The following is an 18,241-nucleotide window of genomic DNA, read 5'->3' on the forward strand; positions in this document are numbered from 1 at the left end:
TAACACTCTAATATGGGGTGCAGGGATCCTAAGAGGCAGCCTAATCTGCTACAGCAAAAGTCAGCCTCAGAAATAGATACTGCTTGCTAGACTCTGACTTTGAGGAGAGAAGAGCATATACAAAGATCAAAAACATGTATTTCCTCTCCTTAAGAAATTTGTAAACCATTTAAGAATTAGTATGATTTCTTATTAATTGTAGAGAGACAGTACGGTATATAAGAAAGAGCAATGGATTTAAAATACACATATTGGGTTCTACTCTATGCTCTGCTTATGAGTTCTCAATACAATGTTAGGGATGTTATTTAATTTTATGGATTTCAATTTCCTCTAAAAAATGAGGTGCTTGAGTGTGGGGCATTTAGCTTGGCTGTTAAGATTCCAACCCTACAACCCCTATCTGATGGAGTTAGCTGGGTTGCAGTCCTAATTCCATTCCTGATTTTAGCTTCTAGTTAGTGTACACTTTAGGAGGTAACAGGTGATGACTCAAGTGGTTGGGTCCTGTCCTCTGATGGGGGAGATTAATTCTTGGCTCTAGACTTCATCCCCAGTCCAGATATATTCCGTGCATGCCTTTGGGATTCTAACTGATACCTATGTGGGATTCCAGCACGGCAGGCAGAAGGGTAACCTAGTATGCTATGTACCAGCTCCTAAAACTAGATTTTATAAGGAAGTATAAATCTGAGTGTAGGAGAAGGTTCAGGAGCTTGAGTAAGTTTTGGTCCACAAGACAATTTTTGGTAGTGATCGTATTTTGGGGGAGGTGAGATCCAAATTCCTGTTTCAGGTCCTTGCATTCTACCGAGAGAAGTGTTCTAAGTTCAGACACACTCACAGTGCACAGAGAGAGCACATTTATTTACAAAGTGAGAAAACACATATGGGTATAGCGGAAGAGTGGAGTTGGGACAGGAAGGGAAAAAGGTGGGAATGGGGGGAGCTAGAGACAGTGACCCAGCATCATATTTTTTCCTAGTCTGTGGGGCCTGGGGTATGGAGAGAGAAAGCTAGCAAGCCAACCAGCCAGTTTGAATGCCTTTGTGATGGTGTTGGAAGAGGAGTGATACCCTAACACCTCCCCTGAATTCAATGAGAAGAGGGATATTTTCTGGAGGGGAGTTATATGACTGACAGATAGGTGGGCAGGATGATACAGGGTATGGAAGGTGTGGCTTGCAACTCATGGCCGAAATCCTGCTACCTGCCTTATTTCATTATCATTCAGATTTTGGATGTATTTTGGAAGTACACCAACAGAATTTCCTTAAGTCTTAAAGGTATGGTGTGAGAGTTTGAGAGGAGTGAAGAATGACAGCAAGGATTTTTTTATGCCATTTTTGATGCCATTAATTAACAAATGGAACTTGTGGTAAATAAAGATTTTTTCCCCCCTTGGGAGGTGGGAAGAATTTTTAATTTCAGCATAAGTTTGATTTTCCTCTTATATTTCCAAGTAGAGATGATGAGTTGATATTCTGGTATGAAACTTGTGTAATTCAGTTTGCGTATATGATTGTTTTTGAAGGACTAATCTATTATAATAATATAGGGGAAATCAGTAGGTATAGGAGGTATGGGGAGTGGGTGACGGGAAATCCCAGAGGTTATGGAACTGTATCATAAAATATTATTATTATTATTAATAAGCTATAAACCTAGAAGGGAGTGATGAGGGTCTGTGTTAAAGGGAAAAAGATGTTATCTAAAGATTAATTTCTGGAATATTCTGACAGATAGAGGCAAATAAGGAAAAATGAACAAAGCACATTGAGAATAACTTCTAATCAATTAGAAATAGGCAGGAAAAGGCTGATGTTCCAGAATTCAGTTGAAGAAAGAATTTCAAGAATGTAGAGCATGTAGACTGATAAGCATGATTAGACTGTGGTTTGTCTCACCTTATTATTTCTGTTTTCTAGAACTGGAAAAGGTAAACATCTGTTATCTGAGAATCAGGATTTGAAAGAAGGTTAGAATTCTGTGGCTGATGATGGATATAAATAATAGGGAAAATATAGCAAACTTGGTCAAAAACTCATAATTTTGGTAATCTATCTTTAGTTTTTTTTTTCTAAACATATCCAGTTACCAGGGTCAAAACATAAAGGGGGTGACAAATTTTACCAGTATTTTGAGTTTGCCAAAGGAATAGTAAAGGAAGACAGAATCTAGAAGGGTTTCTATGATTTTTAATAATAAACCAAGAAAATTTGAACTCTGTGTATAAGGAAGTGAAGATGACTTGAGAGATGATGAAAAGAAAAAAAAAAAAACTACCTGATAAGTTCTATGGATTGCAGCTGCATTAGAATAATTATTTAAATTAGAATATCATAGGAGTGAGCTTCATCATTTTCTATTAAAATATAGTCTCTTGGACAATAACGAGCTTGTCCCCCCTTTTTTTTACCTTGACAATTATCCTGAAATATGGCTTTTCAACAAATATTTTTAGAATTAATGAGTGACTGTCTGTAATAATGAATGAAAGAATTATTTTATAATTTCATTTTACTTTATATTGTATGGGCTATGTCAATCACATCTGAACTGAGAGTAATTATTTTACTTTGACTTTAAAGCTCTGAGTGTACTAAATAGTACTAGAGAAAACAAGTTATTAAAGAAATGAAAGAAAATTAAAACTGTGTGAACACAATTAGATTATAATAACAAGTAGACTTCATAGGAATTGGTGAAAGCCATTATCATGGATTTGCTTTGGATTACCTCAATTCACATTAAATTAATGTGTTCTGATTGGATAGATAGATATTTTTGAAAATTTTAATGATGAATTTGCTAAATTTATCCTTACCTCTTTGGTGTTAGGTTAATTTCATTTAAAATAATTTTTTGGTTGGCTTCTTAAAATTATTCAAAATACTTTTCAAAGCATTTACCTAATTAAGATTACTTTAATGTCATAAATTAAAGGTTGGTGGATTGTCTGACCCTTAAGGTACTGAATAAGATTGTTCGTAGGATAATAATGCCATAGACTTTGTTTTTTAAAATTAGTTTAATTGTACATGTAAATGGGGAAATTTGTGACAATTCAATATATGTACTCAGTGTGTGAGGTTCAAAGCAGATGATATAGCATTCCCATCTTGAGTGTGGGGTATTGTTTGATATTTCAGTGAATGTGTGCAATACTAAATCAAGCCAGTGTAATTAATGTTTTCCTTTGTTTCTTTACCTCATGTTTTAATCTTTCAGCTCCTCTGTTCTATTTGTTCATGAAATAATTTATATATTATGGTGAATCAGTCTCCCCGCCATGCTATAGGATGCTGGAGCTCATTCTTCCATCTAACCATGTCAACATCTCTCTGCTTTTCCCAACCTGACCTACTCATTATCACTGTGCAGAACTTAATTTTCCCATTGATTTTAAACATTTATTTTTTTGGGGGGTGGGACAGACTACATAGGTTTTTAATTATGACTTTATTATATTTATATGATCTTTGATAATTTATTTCAACCTCTCATACCTTTGCCTGAAACAGATAATTATCCAATTAATGGTTGTCATGAGGGCTAAATAGGTTACTATATAAAACAACATGTCATGTCTAATAAATTTTTGAATTTGCTTTGCTTATTTATTAAAACTTTTAATATCTCTTATTGTCCATGGCGTAGATATCCACCCTGTTTCTGTGACCTCCTTCTGCTTTCTATCTTTTCCTCACTTGATTTGCCATTTATCTCTGTAACATGATAGCGTCAGAGGAAATGGATACTTTTTTTGGTAAGATCAATAAGGCTGGAGTTAATAGTTAAAAGCATATTTTCTAGATCCATGTATAAAACTCCTTTTGTCACAACACATCGTGACTTTCTAAATATGATTAGGTTAAAATACAGTTGTTGGATAATGCCTTTGTATAGCACAGGATATAATTTTTAAAACATTATTGACCCAAAGCAATGAAAAGTAATTTTATATATATAAAGTTTATTTAAAAGTAAACGAGTCCCAGATGCACTTGGACTATGTTCAGGGCTAAAGTGAGATGGGAGGAGAAACGCAGGAGAGAGATGTTTCTATCATCCGTTCTGTGTCAGTGAGAAGACAGAGTACTCCCCTTCCAGGCTTACTTCCAGGGAGTACTTCCAGGCTTCTGGTGGGCCCGGAAATGGGCATGGTTACATGATACCACCCCCACGGCCCCAGTGAGGGGAAGTACATCCTGGTGGAAGGGTCATCTGGTTGACAGGTAGGCAGATCGGATTACCACCAAAAAGATTTTTCTACTGTTTTTTAACAGGATGGAGGAGGCATGACTTCCAACCTCTGACCCTAAGTTCAGTACCTAACTGCCCCATTTCATTTTCCCTCAGAGAATTGTCAACTTTTAATCTTAAGGATGCGAATTCATCACATCTTCTGTAGTTGCTTCCTGAGGTTGGCGGTATAGGACTTGCCTGTCCTAGGTTTGGAAGCCTTTTCATAGCTCATCTAATGAGTCTGTCTCATGAGCCAGAGAATTTCCATCCTTGTTTGTGGCTGTGTCCCCCACATTGTCATCACAATTCTGAGAAGTTGTTGGTTTCTGAAATAGACAAATTAATCAATCAACATGAGCAAAGTTGGAAAGCAGCAAATTGCTGGGGAAGTGCTCTTTTAGAAAGGAAGATTATACTTTATTTCCCAAATACTGAGTGATGATGGATTGCCAATCTAACCTGAACACAAAGATTTTTATTATCTCTTTGAGGGAACAGACTACCTTTAGAGTATGGGGGCAGATTCCATTAATTATTGCACAAGTCTCTCCTTGTTCTTTATCTTCTAAGACATGTTGTCTTAGACGACAGTGTGCACAGACTTAGGTACCTGCTGTAGAAGTTGACTTTAAGAGTAAGCCAGATGCCTAAAATAATTAATCAAGTTTTTAAGGTTAGTTCCTAATGACAGGCTGATATTAGAAGAATTCACTAAGGAATTCTCTTATCAACAGCAGCTTCCAGAGAGAATCATGAGAACAGTTTAGGAAAAAAAAAATCACATCTACCTTAACCTGCAGTAGCCTTGATATCACAAGGATAAAGGCTTTACGTACTTTTTTTCTTATGAAAATGTTATTTAGGTTTTAAGTTGATTCACAAGAGTAGGCCAACTTACCTTCCATGTCAACTTGGGTCCTAGGTTTGCTGTTCTGCTTTGCGCAGGTGTCAGCCATGAAAGTATCCTAACATGAGACATATACACTGTGGCCAGGCCACATACCCACGGGTTGACACATTGGAGGCCAACTGGGTGTGATAGCATAAACTGCTTGCTAATTCCAAAAGCCACTAGTAGAGCTTGTCCGTTGTGCAGTGCTGGGGTCCTGGCCTTCTGGCTGTAGGCCCCAAGCACACTCCCAGCATGATGCGTGCTGTAGGTGCAGGCCTAGGGCCGGTGGTCTACTGACCCTAGAGATGCAGGAAAAGCAATTATATTAGGTGGTTATTAGACTGTTACCTTAATGAATGACTGTAGGTATTTCTCTGAGACTGTTTTTCGCAGTCCTGTTGGAATATCCCAAGGTGAGGCAATGGAGGCCTGGCAGAAACCACCAGAAAAAAGAGATGACTAGATTGTTTATTGCCTGTAACAGTGAAACTTATAAAAAGCTCAGAGCACCAGTAACAACAACCTAGTTTGTCTCTCCCCCGCCCACATCCACCATCAACTTAAAGGTGCAGTCTTTCCTGATGAGAACAACAATGAGCCTGACCTGACCGCAGCGGCCCCTGATTGGTTCCCTCATTTTCCCGCTGCAAGGTGAGGACATTCCAAGCAGAGGAAAACAGGATATGTATTTCCAGTCCTGGACTTCCTGTCAGCCATCAGGTCAAAACGGGGTCTTCGTTTGCCAAGCCCCCTGCCGATTTCCCCAGGGCACAGTATGCTGCGCCTTCATGCCCTGTGGCATAGTCCAGGAAGGCCCAGATCCACAGACGACTGCCATATCTCTCAATAGACAAACTATGCACGCAGTTTAAATTAGTTTTTATTTTATTATCAAATCAAGTGAAGGAGAAAACTTATAAGATTTTATGTTTTTGTTATTTTTTGTATTATACTTGTATTGCTTATTCTTGTATAATTTTAATACTAATAAGAATCATTAAATATCTGTTAACTAGGATTTCATGTGTTCTCACTGAAATGGCCTGATTGAAGACTTAATCTTTTCTACATCATATTGACAGCTGGTACTCAGGATTTTCTTAAGCAGCAGCACATCAATTCTAATTTTTTCTTAAGAGTAACTATAGAGTAAATATAGATTTATAGGAAGCAGCAGTAAGATCCCTTATGCCTTTCAAACCCAGTTTTCCCTGATGGTTCTTCCTTGCGCAGTTATAGTACAGTATCAAGATTAGGAAGCTGACATTGGAAACGTGTGTGCATAGGATAGTTCGAGGACATCTTTTCTATGTATGTACTCATGGTGCCACTTCCCTACAAAGATCTTGTTTTCATAATGATGTCCTTCTCGCACTTCCTCCCCTAACTTGTGCCTATCACTTTTTTTTCTCTCTAACCCTATGGTGTATTTCAAGAATGTTTGGTGAATGAATTACATGTATGTAATAATTGGAGATTTTTTCTCTTAATACTGTCAAGCCCTTGAGGTCTTTCCATGTTGTATATATCAGCTGTGTTTTTCTGTCATGCATAGCTTTCAGTGGTACAGATGCAGATAATGAAGGACACTTTGGTTCCATTTTCTTTTTACAAATAAATAAAAGTTTCCCTTTATTTGAAACGTTAAGCCTTTCTTCAGTAAGTATGTTCTTAGTTATAGGTCCTTTGTTTTTGTTCCTTATTAATTTTATCAAATTACCCTCAATCCCTTACTTTCCAAGGGATTTTTTTCAAAGCTCATAAAAGCTTTTCAGCAAACATGATCAATAGAGAGGATTTTGTGATTTTTATGCTTTAAAACTTGTGGTAGAATGCATTGATTTTCAAATATTCAACTGGCAGTGAGTTCTCGGAAGAAGTTCCACTTAGCTGTCGCATACACTTACTGTTACAATTTTGAATTCCAATGGGCTCATATTTTATAGAAGATCTCTGTCCTTTTTGTTTGTTTTTCATTTCAATTTTCTTTCTCTTACCTTTATGTGATTATTTGAGCATATTTATGAATTGTACTTTTATGTCTCAACAGTATTTTTAAAGTGTATTTCTCCTCCTAGTCTTCTTTATTATTGGCTGTCCTAAATAATACATTACACAATGTCAGGTGCACAGTTCAATACATTACACTTATGTTGAAATTGAGCTAAGAGTATAATCATTGCTGATGTTTTTTCTTAGCATATTCTTTACTACTCTTGTTATTGTCTGTCTTTTTTTTGTTTTGTTTCCTCTTGTTTCCAGAACTTCATTTGACAATTCTGTCAGGATATTTTGATGACAAATTCTCTTAATTTTTTTTTGGTCTGAGAATTTTTAAAAAATCTGTCATTCATTTCAAAAGCTAGTTTCCGGATATTTAGAATTCAGGTTGGCATTTCTCTTATTTCAGCAATTGCAAAATACTCTGCCACGTCCGTCTGGCTTCCAAGGTTTCTGTTGAGAAATGTGTTGTCTCTTGAATTGTTTTCCCCCTTTAGATAATGTGTGTTTTTTCTTGCTGCTTTCCAGATGTTTGGTTTTTAGTTCTAAGTTTGGCTGTGATATGTCCTGGCTCAGATTCTTTGGGCACCTCTTGTTTAGAGGTTTACATAGTTTTTTCCATCTCTAGAATCTTTTGCCAGATTTGGAACGTTTTTAGTGATTATGTCTATGAATAGTTCTGTAGTTTGATTCACTCCCTCCCCATGCTCCACCCCACTCCTTTTGAAATACAGTGAAAGGGATATTAAGTTTTTTCTTTTAGTACTTAGGCTCTGTTTATTTAAAAGATATGTTTAGTGTCTGTTAGATTGAGTAGTTTCTGCTGTCTTCCAAATCACTGAATTTTTCCTCTTTCCTCTGCAGGCTGCGCTTATCCATTTGCTTCAATTTTTTCAGTTGCAAAATTTTTCTTTGGTTGCTCTTGTGTCTTCTAGTTTTTACTGTAGAACAAGAAACTCCACCAGCATGTTTGTGTAGTTCTACTAAAGATAATATTTATTATATTACTTTTGCCTTTTGAAAACATACAATATAAAGATAAGTGATAAGTCTATGATCTACATACTGGTACTCCTGCTTTAGGGACTATTTTCTACATGGTTTATATTCTTTTGTTATTAAATTACTACGGTGATGTTAATTCTCATTAATTCAACAAATATTTACTGCCTGCCTATCATGGCATTCTGGGGGTTAGGGAGCCAATCAGATATTTTTGCTTTGACTTCCCTTTATTTATCCGCTCTTGATACAATGAAAGCATATTAGAAGAAGAAGGTACGCGAACTGAATTTTATTTTATGTAAAGCAGTCAAGAATTCTGATTTTTAGGCTCTATTCCTTTTTATTACCTAATACACAAGATTATTAATGCTTTGCTATGAAACACTAATACATTTGGCAAGGACTGCAGGTTTTCAGAAATAAAAATCTTTATTTTTTTGGCTAAGCATCCAGGCATGGGCACAAAAATTCACTAGCCTATTCATTTTTATTTGTTTCAATGAGGTGTACTAGTACAATTATTTTATGTTATCAGACAGTTTGTTAAGAAATTCGATAGTTCACAGACTGAAGAATAGAATTTTTCTTCATGTTTTATGAATAAATGAATAAATAAACGAACAAATAAATAGCTATTTTTTTCTTTTTAGAGCTTAAGCAAACACTTCCCAAGGTGTTTTTTCCCAAGGTGGAGTACCCCCCCTAAGAGAGACTTTTTTATTTTCAATTTTATATATATATTTAAAGATTTATTTGTTTTTATTGGAAAATCAGAGATACACAGAGGAAGAGAGACAGAGAGGAAGATCTGCCCTCCACTGATTTACTCCCCAAGTGACTGCAATGGCCAAAGCTGGCCGACCCGAAGTCAGGAGCCAGGAATCTCTTACAGGTCTCCCAAGTTGGTGCAGGGTTCCAAGGCTTTGGGTTGTCCTTAACTCCTTCCCATGCCACGAGCAAGGAGGTGGATGGGAAACCAGGCTGCCAGGGTTAGAACTGGCATCTATATGTGATCCAGCTCTCCCACATGGGTGCAGGGTCCCAAGACCTTGGACCGACCCCAACTGCCTTCCCAGGCCACAAGTAGGGAGCTGGATGAGAAGCGGAGATGACAGGATTTGAACCAGTGCTCATGTGGGATCCCAGCTCATGGAAAGCAAGGATTTTAGCCCCTAAATACTGAGCAGGGCCCCTGTGTCTTATTTCTAAAGTGTCCAGTTGATGCTGATGATACTGTTTTGTGGACCTCACGTTGAAACTCCATTTAATTAATCTATATCCCTTTTTCAACATCTTCACCTGTCTTTTTGTTGTTGTTGTTCCTTTGATCTGAATTTTTCATTTGGAATCTAAATGGCTGTTGCTAGCATTTCTGATCTTTATGTTGACAAATCAAATGAACACATTTCACATTCTCATTTTAGAAGTCATTTAATGTGGCTGAATGTACTTGATTGTTCCTTCTTTTTACAAAACTGTCCTGTTTAGTTTAGAGACTTTGCTTTTCCACACTTTCTTATTCTTGCTTGCACTTGCTTACTCAATAACCTTCTCTCTCTGTTACTCTCAAATAAAAGTCTTCATATCAGACTTAGATCTAGGAATTGGATCTATGTCTTTTTCATATCTTATTTTGTCCTCTGTTTCTAAAGGATCTTGTTTTCCCTGTCTGAATGCTAATAATTTCCAATTTATCTTCTACATTAAAGCTTTTTCTAAACTTGAGTACATCCACAGTGATTTATTTCTTAGCTGCTCACTTGAATACCTTGTACATTTTCAAATAACGTATCAAATAAATCACCATATTTCACAAATTACATGATGCCCTTGTAAAATAATTTACATATCCAGGAATGTATGTATCTTCTGTGAGCTAGAGTCTTTTTGACCTACCGCTTCATTGAGAAAATGTGTTCTTCCAGTATTCTCTATGCCATGAGTCTTTCCTTTTGTTGAGTTGTTAAAGCTGGACACCTGGTGTTAATTTGATACTTCAGTCCTCAATGCTGATGTTGCTATCTCCAAAATATTTCTCAATTCTCTTTTTTTTCCATGTGTATTGTTATAACTTTTGTTCAAGTAATCATCACCTTTCTCATAAGTTGTTTTTTCCAACCAAGTATGTACTTACACTGATCTTTCAAAAATATAAATCTGACTGTATCACCATTTTACTTAAAATTCTTCAGTGGTGAAATTTATAACTTTAATATGACATCAAAAGAGCTTGCCTGTGCTGCCTTACCACTTCCATTTAGCATTATATTCCTCATATTTCCTGTCTGTGGCACAATGATGTGTACAGTTCTTTTACAGTAATGTATTGATGCTTCTTAGAATGTTCTTTGCTCCACTTTTTTTTTTTTTAACTCTGCTAACCAATTTGTCTGTTGGGTCACATCACTTAGATCTAGTCTCATTTTAAATATCATCTTTATAGGCATTTTCTTGACTCCAAAATCTAAATAAGGTCTTATTGTAGTCTAAATCATTACTTTCTTAATAGTGCTTTGTCCTTTCCTATATAACTCTGTGGATTTGTTGTATTTAACTTCACTCTGTTGTCATCCTTTTTCAGTGTTTTATCCTTTATACCAGGACTTAGCTTAATACACGGGGAGTATTCAGTACATATTTTAAAATATATCAATGAATTTTTAAAAATTTATATGAACATATAAACTAAATTATTTTAATGTAAAAATATGTAAATTTAAAATATATATCCATTCTCACTTATCATAGACATATATTATTTAAACTAACAATTATTTTATATTTCCCTTTGATATGGATAGTTTCTTTAAAAAGTTGAAATATTTTCAAAATAATACTGAATAATTAATGACATTTTTATGACTATAAAATGAATGAATATCTTGATGGTTTCAAAGTTGATATTTTATGTAATCAGTATTTTTTAACCACCCAAATTTTAGTGGAGATTTAATATTTCAAATGATAATATACTGCATCCCAGAAAGAACATTTATTTATTTGACATTTGGAATAGAGGTATTGGCAAATAACTGTTGAATTTTTAAATGTGGATAATCAATTAATCATTGGAGAAAAATTCCTACCTTTCGTCAGCATGAAAAAAAATAGTAACAGATGGAGTTGATAATCTTTCTTTTTTAGTATGTATAATTTTTCTTTCTTTTTATTTATTATTAGCCTTCTTTCTTCTTGTAGGAATTTTGTTGTGTAGATTCTGTCTAGAACACATAACCCTTATATTTAGCATTCTACATTTTATCCTGTTGGAATCTAGGTTTTCTCTTGATGTAAGTCATGGGTACTATAGACAAGGTTCTTAAAAGCAGACAGGATCCCACAGCTTAAAATGTTGATAATGTCTGTCTGTCCTTTTTCCCCCCCGCTGTCTCCTTTACTGCACTTTCTGTCTGTCTGACTCACAGGAGACATGGATTACCACTGGTTGGACCATACGTCTTGGCATAGCAGTGAGGCATCCCCAATGTCTTTGGTGAGACATGTGGAGCCTTACTATATACTTTTCGTTATCATTTCACTTTTCCTTTTTTATTTACACCTTTGCATGTTTTCTTTTTTGTATCTTTTTTTTTTCTTTATCCCACACCTGTAGGGGACAGTCAAAAGGGAAAAAGAAAAACTAGTGAGCAGGCAGTTTTGTCGGACTCTAACACCAGGTCTGAGAGACAAAAGAAAATGATGTGCTTTGGTGGCCACTCTTTGGAAGAGGATTTGGAATGGTCTGAGCCTCAGATTAAGGATTCTGGGGTAGATACCTGTAGTAGCACAACCCTTAACGAGGAGCATAGCCGTAGTGATAAGGTACTGAGACTGTGGAGCCTGCCTTTTACCCTGCTCATTTGGTCTTCGTTTGCTCTCTGTCACTCATTGAAAAATCAGAACATGAGAAGAGGACAGGACATTTCAAGGATCAATGTAGCATTTCTTAAGGTGCAGAAAAGAAAAACAAAACCGAATCAAACAATCCAAAAACTCTTTGCTTGCTCTGCTGTTTCTATTGTTGACAGCATACCAAAAATTAAGTAAATGAAAATAAAACTTAGGAACAAAGGAATGTTTTATCAGTGGTTGCATGAGATAATTTCGTAATATTATGCTAAACCACAAATAACAAGCAATTTTTCTTGGATTGGCTTATTTGATTGCTTGCATATATTTTCCTTGGGATGAAACATCAATTAATAGTTTGAATCCCAGGCAAAAGGGAGATAATTGGGTCTGTTTGCACAGAAAAAAAAAAAAAGTTGTTTTTCTTTTTTCCCTTTCGCTGTCATTTGGCTCTTTTGTTTTATTGTCCTAGTATTTTCATAGAGTATTCATTAGTATTAGAGCCATTGTCATCTGCTTTGATATTTGTTATTTTTGCTTTTAGTATAGTAAGACTTCTGAAATTTTTTTATCATATAGATGTGACTGACTTGTACTTAATTTTTGCCTGCTAAATTTTGCATGAAGATATGCATGTTGCCTTTAGAAAACTGTGAAACTACTATGATTACACAAATTATTTATTTTATATGTAGCATATCATTCATTAGGAATGGTGTGTCATTATTTATAAGGCTTTGGTTCTGCTCTGAAAAGAAATAAACTACTAGTGTTTTCAAAGTTATTCAACATCACGCACCATTAAATTATATAATATTTTTGAAAACAGATTAAAGATCTGAAAGTCAGTGAACCTACGGAAAGTGGAAAATTGAATCTAAAATTTCCACTTTTGAATGAAGCCTGTTCCTCCTGCACAGAATCAGTTGTAAATTATTGGAAGTTTTTTTTTTATTTGAATCTAGAAACTTTCCTGAAGAAAACCCGCATCACAAATGTCCAGATTCCATGGGTTATTCTTATTTGACTTTTGAAAGTTTATATAATATAGCTTTCCTAGCTTTCAAAATTGTTTCAATAGTAAATTGTCATTTTTAAGGAATTTTACTGCATAGTTGAAAAGTACCTTTTCAATTTGTGAATTTTTTTATTAATCTTGGGTATGTAAATAATTAGAATTTGAATTTCTTTAGAATTTTAAGGATATTTTGAATTTGGCATAGACACAGAGCTCTAGTATTGGATCAGAAAACTGAATCTAAAATAATTATTTAATGAAAAATAGTTGAGATCATAAAGTCTAGGTTATAAGCAAAGTATGGAAAGCCCTTGTGATCAGTATTCTGTAATAGAAACTGGTTTGTGTAATCATAACACTTTGAAATTCTGACGTTTAGAAAAACTGTGCAACCAGATACTGTTTTCCATGAAATAACATGCATTTTTATTGTTTGTTAATTGTAACATGTCAGCACCCTGTGACCTGGCAGCCATCTAAAGATGGAGATCGCTTGATTGGCCGTATTTTATTACACAAACGTCTGAAAGATGGAAGTGTACCTAGAGATTCAGGAGCAATGCTTGGCCTGAAGGTAAGTAATAATGTGCAAGAGATGCTGGCTCTGCATCACTTTAGGTTTATCAGAAAAACAAAAGATCTATTTAATGTGTTTACCCATATGAATGTAGGAGATTGTTTTTTTTCCAAGAATTCATAAATCTTTACATTCAATATGCATTTTTATTTCCAAGTATTATAAAAGTCACAAATATAATATGAGAAGGCATTGAAAGTGACCTGATTAGTACACATTAAAATCCTAAGTATGATGTTCAGTCTTATTTTACCTATATAATTTGCCCTTTAAGTCTTTATCTATGATTTTATGTGATAGGATAATCTTTAGTGTGATGGTATTAGTTAATTTATGCAAGTTTAAGTTATTCGTTACGTGTATTACCCATGCATATAATTGCATTAATGCAGTAAAATGTGAGTGTTTGTGTAAGGGAGAGAAAATATTGTTTGTAATTTGAAAACTAAAAAATAAGTAGGGGATAAAATAAATATTGATTTATATTGTAACTATGACATCTCAGATAAATATTTGGTAATTACAATAATTAGAGCTGTTTTGCTTTTTTATGATTCAGTAGAGTAAATGTTTTAGAGTCAAACCATTTTGCAGAAGTTGTGGTATAGAATAAGGCAGGTAAAAGATAACAGGAAACTTTGGATAGAGGTGGAATTGGGCAGCTAACATTTCTTCTGGTGATTACTATGTGGAAGGCATTCATCTAAGAATTTTTTACATCTTATTTAACATTCACCATAGATGGGTTCAGTGCATTGTAATTTTTTCATGATTTAAAGGTGGTGTCAACTGTGGGATTTAAATTATATCGTACTACTATAACATTTCAACAATGGTGGTGGAGAAAACAGAAATTTTTAACTGAATTCCAGTTGTTGTAGTTACCAGCTACCTAACATTGGGCTGTGAAGCTTCTCTTAGACTCATATCTGAGATAGACTCACATCTATCCAATGTGGATAATACTGTTATGAGATAAAATAACAAACATGTAAATACTTAAATAATATGTTAACAATAATGACAATAATTGGTATAATTATCAATTATTATTAAAGTTATAAGCCAAAACATTATAAAGTTTACATAGAGCTCCAATTCTTTAAGATCTACACATTTAATTTTCAGAATTACATATGAAACTCATTAGCTTAGATAAACTAAATTTCATTGAGCCTAATTTACTGAAACAGAATAATTGTATGGAGTAAGATAAATCAAGGATTTTTGAGTTAATTTGTCGTTTACTCAATTTAGAAGAGAAATTACTTCAGTCAATGAAGTTATTTACTATTATTTGCCTCATTTGCCATAAATTTGATCTATTGATTAAATGGCAGTTGATCAGAACCAAAGCATTAATCTTCAGGATCGAGTCTTTGAAGAACACAGATGACTCCACCAAATTATTCTTATTTTTAAAGAAGATATATCTGAATATAAATGTAAAAATAGAAAAACTGGAATGTAAATGTTTAAGATTTACATTACTTCTCAGGCAACAAGCATATTTAATATTATTCTCAAGAAATGCTAGGTCATTAAAAACATTATCAAGATGCCCAAGTATTACTACTGAAAATTAATAGCATACCATAATCAAAGCACCAAATATTTTGTATTATAACACTTAATTTTATAACTAGACATTTTATTTAATTATATACTACTATAATAGCATATTTTATAATAGACCCAAGTATTTTGTAAAAGGAATTCAAATGACCAATTGTGGTTGTTTCTAATATACAGTGTTTTCCAAGGCAAGGTTTTACAAATTAGTTCTTAGGATACCCCCTCCCAAATTAGCTCCAGCACATTAAGTTGTAATTTTAGAAGTTACAAATTGTTCTAGATAGTTTTGCAAGAGTCTTCAACAGTGTTCATTTTAACAAAATGCCTGGTTTAATACTTTCCTCTTTTAAACAGGTAGTAGGAGGGAAGATGACTGAATCAGGTCGCCTTTGTGCATTCATTACCAAAGTTAAAAAAGGAAGCTTAGCTGATACTGTAGGACATCTTAGACCAGGTAAGTTTTCATCTTTGAATATTTCTGTTTAAGATACTAGGCTTAAGAAACTATGTAAAGGGCCCGGCGGGATAGCCTAGTGACTGAATACTCACCTTGTAAGCACCCGGGTTCCATATAGGCACTCATTCATGTCCCAACTGCTCTACTTCCATCCAGCTTCCTGCTTGTAGCCTGGGAAGGTAGTAGAGGATGGTCCAAATCCTTGGGATCCTGCATTCATGTGGGAGATCCAAGGATGCACCTGGCTCCTGGCTTCAGATCAGATCAGCTCTGGGTGTTGTGTTCACTTGGGGAGTGAACCAGTGGATGAAAGTTCTATCTCTCTGTCTCTCCTTCTCTTTGTAATTCTGACTTCCCAATAAAACCAAATAAACATTAAAGAAAAATAAAATAAATTATGAAAAAGTTACCCTTTTTTTATAAGTGTAACTAGCCAGCTGTGAAGAATTCATGTCCCTGAGATGGAAATATTCATTCAGTCATTGGAAAATGTACCATATTCTTGAGTCTTAGTAGCTAAAATAATTTTTCATTTACTGATTGCACTTTTTATTGATGGATTTTCACAATTTTTTTTTGTAAAGATTTAGTTTTTTTCATATTTGAAAGGCAGAATTACAGAGAGAGGAGAGAGTAAGAAAGATCTCCATCCTCGGTTCATTTCCCAAATGGCTGCCATGGCTAGAGCTGGGCTGGTCTGAAGCAGGAGCCAGGAGTTTCTTCCAAGTCTCCTATGTGGGTGTAGGGCCCCAAGCACATAGACTGTAGTGCACTGCTTTCTGAGGCACAACGTCAGGATGCTGCACTGGAACTTGAAGCTGTCCCCATATTCGATGACAGCAGTATAGACCAAGGATTAGCCTGGTAAGCCATGGCAGCAGCCTTTATTGTAGTATATTCTAAAATCCACCTAATATTTATCTTGCTTCTCAAAGACCTTCTTTTTCTTTTGAAAAATAATGCCAAAATCGTTTAGAAAACGAACTAATCATTAAGCATTTTACAAGAGACTTCAGTTAACAGAAACCCCCAAAGGAAATAAGATGCTTAGTTGCGTGGATATTGAGAAACCTGGGGCATAATTTTAAAACTTTCGAAAGATACAACAGGTCTTGAGAATTGTCCAGAATTAGAAATCACATAGAGATAATGTTTAGGTAATCTTTTTCCTTATGATCATTATTCTGGGTGACATGCGCTATTTGCTATTAAATTTTGTGCCACTGAATCTGTTCACAGTGTATTTTTTTAATTCAGTAGTGGTGATCTTATTCTGTGGAGTTCATTGATGCTTAGATTGCTTTTATTTCAAATATATTTTATGGCATTAGTTTTTCTAAGATTCTTGCTCACATACACTACAGGTGATGAAGTTTTAGAATGGAATGGAAGGCTGTTGCAAGGAGCCACGTTTGAGGAAGTGTACAATATCATTCTGGACTCCAAACCTGAACCACAAGTGGAACTTGTTGTTTCAAGGCCTATTGGGTAAGTTGATTTTAATACTTCATATGTGTAGAGTTTAGCACAACCAAAACGTTTGTAATGTGCAGTCTAAAAATATGTGAATGCCTTATGAAAATAATTTATTTTATAGACAAGTTCTTTTCTTCCTGCTTAGCAAAAGTATCCTGCCCTTTACTTGATTTGATAAAAATGTGTGGTTAATATGTGGCTTATTGCAGGAGAGGAATACATATTTAGATGTTTATTATTCTTTAAAGATTTATTTGTTTTTACTGGAAAGAAAGATTTACAGAGAGAGGGAAAGACCGAGGGAAAAGTATCCTACTCCCTGGTTCACTCCCCAAATGACAGAGCTGAGCTGACCTGAAGCCAGGAGGCAGGAGCGAGGAGTTTCTTTTGGGACTGCTTCATGAGTGCAATGCCCCAAGGCTTTGGGCCATCATTCACTGCTTTTCCAGACATAAGCAGGGAGCTGAAAGGGAAGCAGAGCAGCTGTGTCGTGAAAAGCGCTCATTTAGATTGTTGTTTCTGGCAGAGGGAGAATTATTGACTTGGCACCGAGGTGTCCTCCAGATGTCTAGTTTTTTTATTATTCTAGTAGCCTTATAGATGGCTACTGTTGTTAATAGGGGAATACCATACTAGCAGTTACTTATGTTTCATTACCTGTGGTCCTCTATATTGTAAAAATGATGATGATCACATAGTTTATAAATTACACATTTTTAAAAATATGCTTAACTACCAGACAGAATAGTTTAAGAAACAATGAAGTGTGTTTTTAATGCTGATTAGATTATCAAAAATACCAAACTACTTTATGTGTTTGTAACTTGTCGTCTATATTAATTTGACAATCTCCAAAAAATATCAATTATATTAGCATACTATATTTTATATATTAATATAAGTATAACAATCATTAGCATTAATTTGGCAATTATAAGAAGTTGACCATAAATCTGAACTTATCACCTACATTATAATAATTTTTCATTGGGCTCAGTGTGGTAGCGTAACAGCTAAAGTCCTTGCCTTGCACACATTGGGATCCCATGTGGGCACCAGTTCTAACCCCAGTGGCCCTGCTTCCATCCAGTTTCCTGCTTTTGGCCTGGGAAAGCAGTAGAGGATGGCCAAAAGCAGTGGGAG

General features: G+C 34.9%; 1 protein-coding gene across 4 annotated transcripts in view; it reads left to right on the forward strand.

Moving 5' to 3' along the window:
• LOC121151335 (regulating synaptic membrane exocytosis protein 2-like) overlaps positions 1-18,241 on the forward strand; it is a 351,958-nt gene that overhangs the window by 225,560 nt on the left and 108,157 nt on the right. For 3 of the 4 annotated variants that reach the window (XM_040972683.1, XM_040972681.1, XM_040972684.1), the window contains 4 exons: positions 11,572-11,639; positions 13,468-13,587; positions 15,520-15,619; positions 16,987-17,110. In XM_040972683.1, the coding sequence (XP_040828617.1) occupies positions 11,572-11,639; positions 13,468-13,587; positions 15,520-15,619; positions 16,987-17,110 (412 nt within the window). Of the gene's footprint in view, positions 1-11,571; positions 11,640-11,759; positions 11,969-13,467; positions 13,588-15,519; positions 15,620-16,986; positions 17,111-18,241 lie in introns of all 4 variants that reach the window. The other variant, XM_040972685.1, reaches the window with a different exon arrangement.

The sequence above is a fragment of the Ochotona curzoniae genome, unplaced genomic scaffold (assembly GCF_017591425.1).
Source record: "Ochotona curzoniae isolate NIBS_2020 unplaced genomic scaffold, NIBS_Ocur_1.0 contig_2318, whole genome shotgun sequence".
NCBI lineage: Eukaryota > Metazoa > Chordata > Mammalia > Lagomorpha > Ochotonidae > Ochotona > Ochotona curzoniae.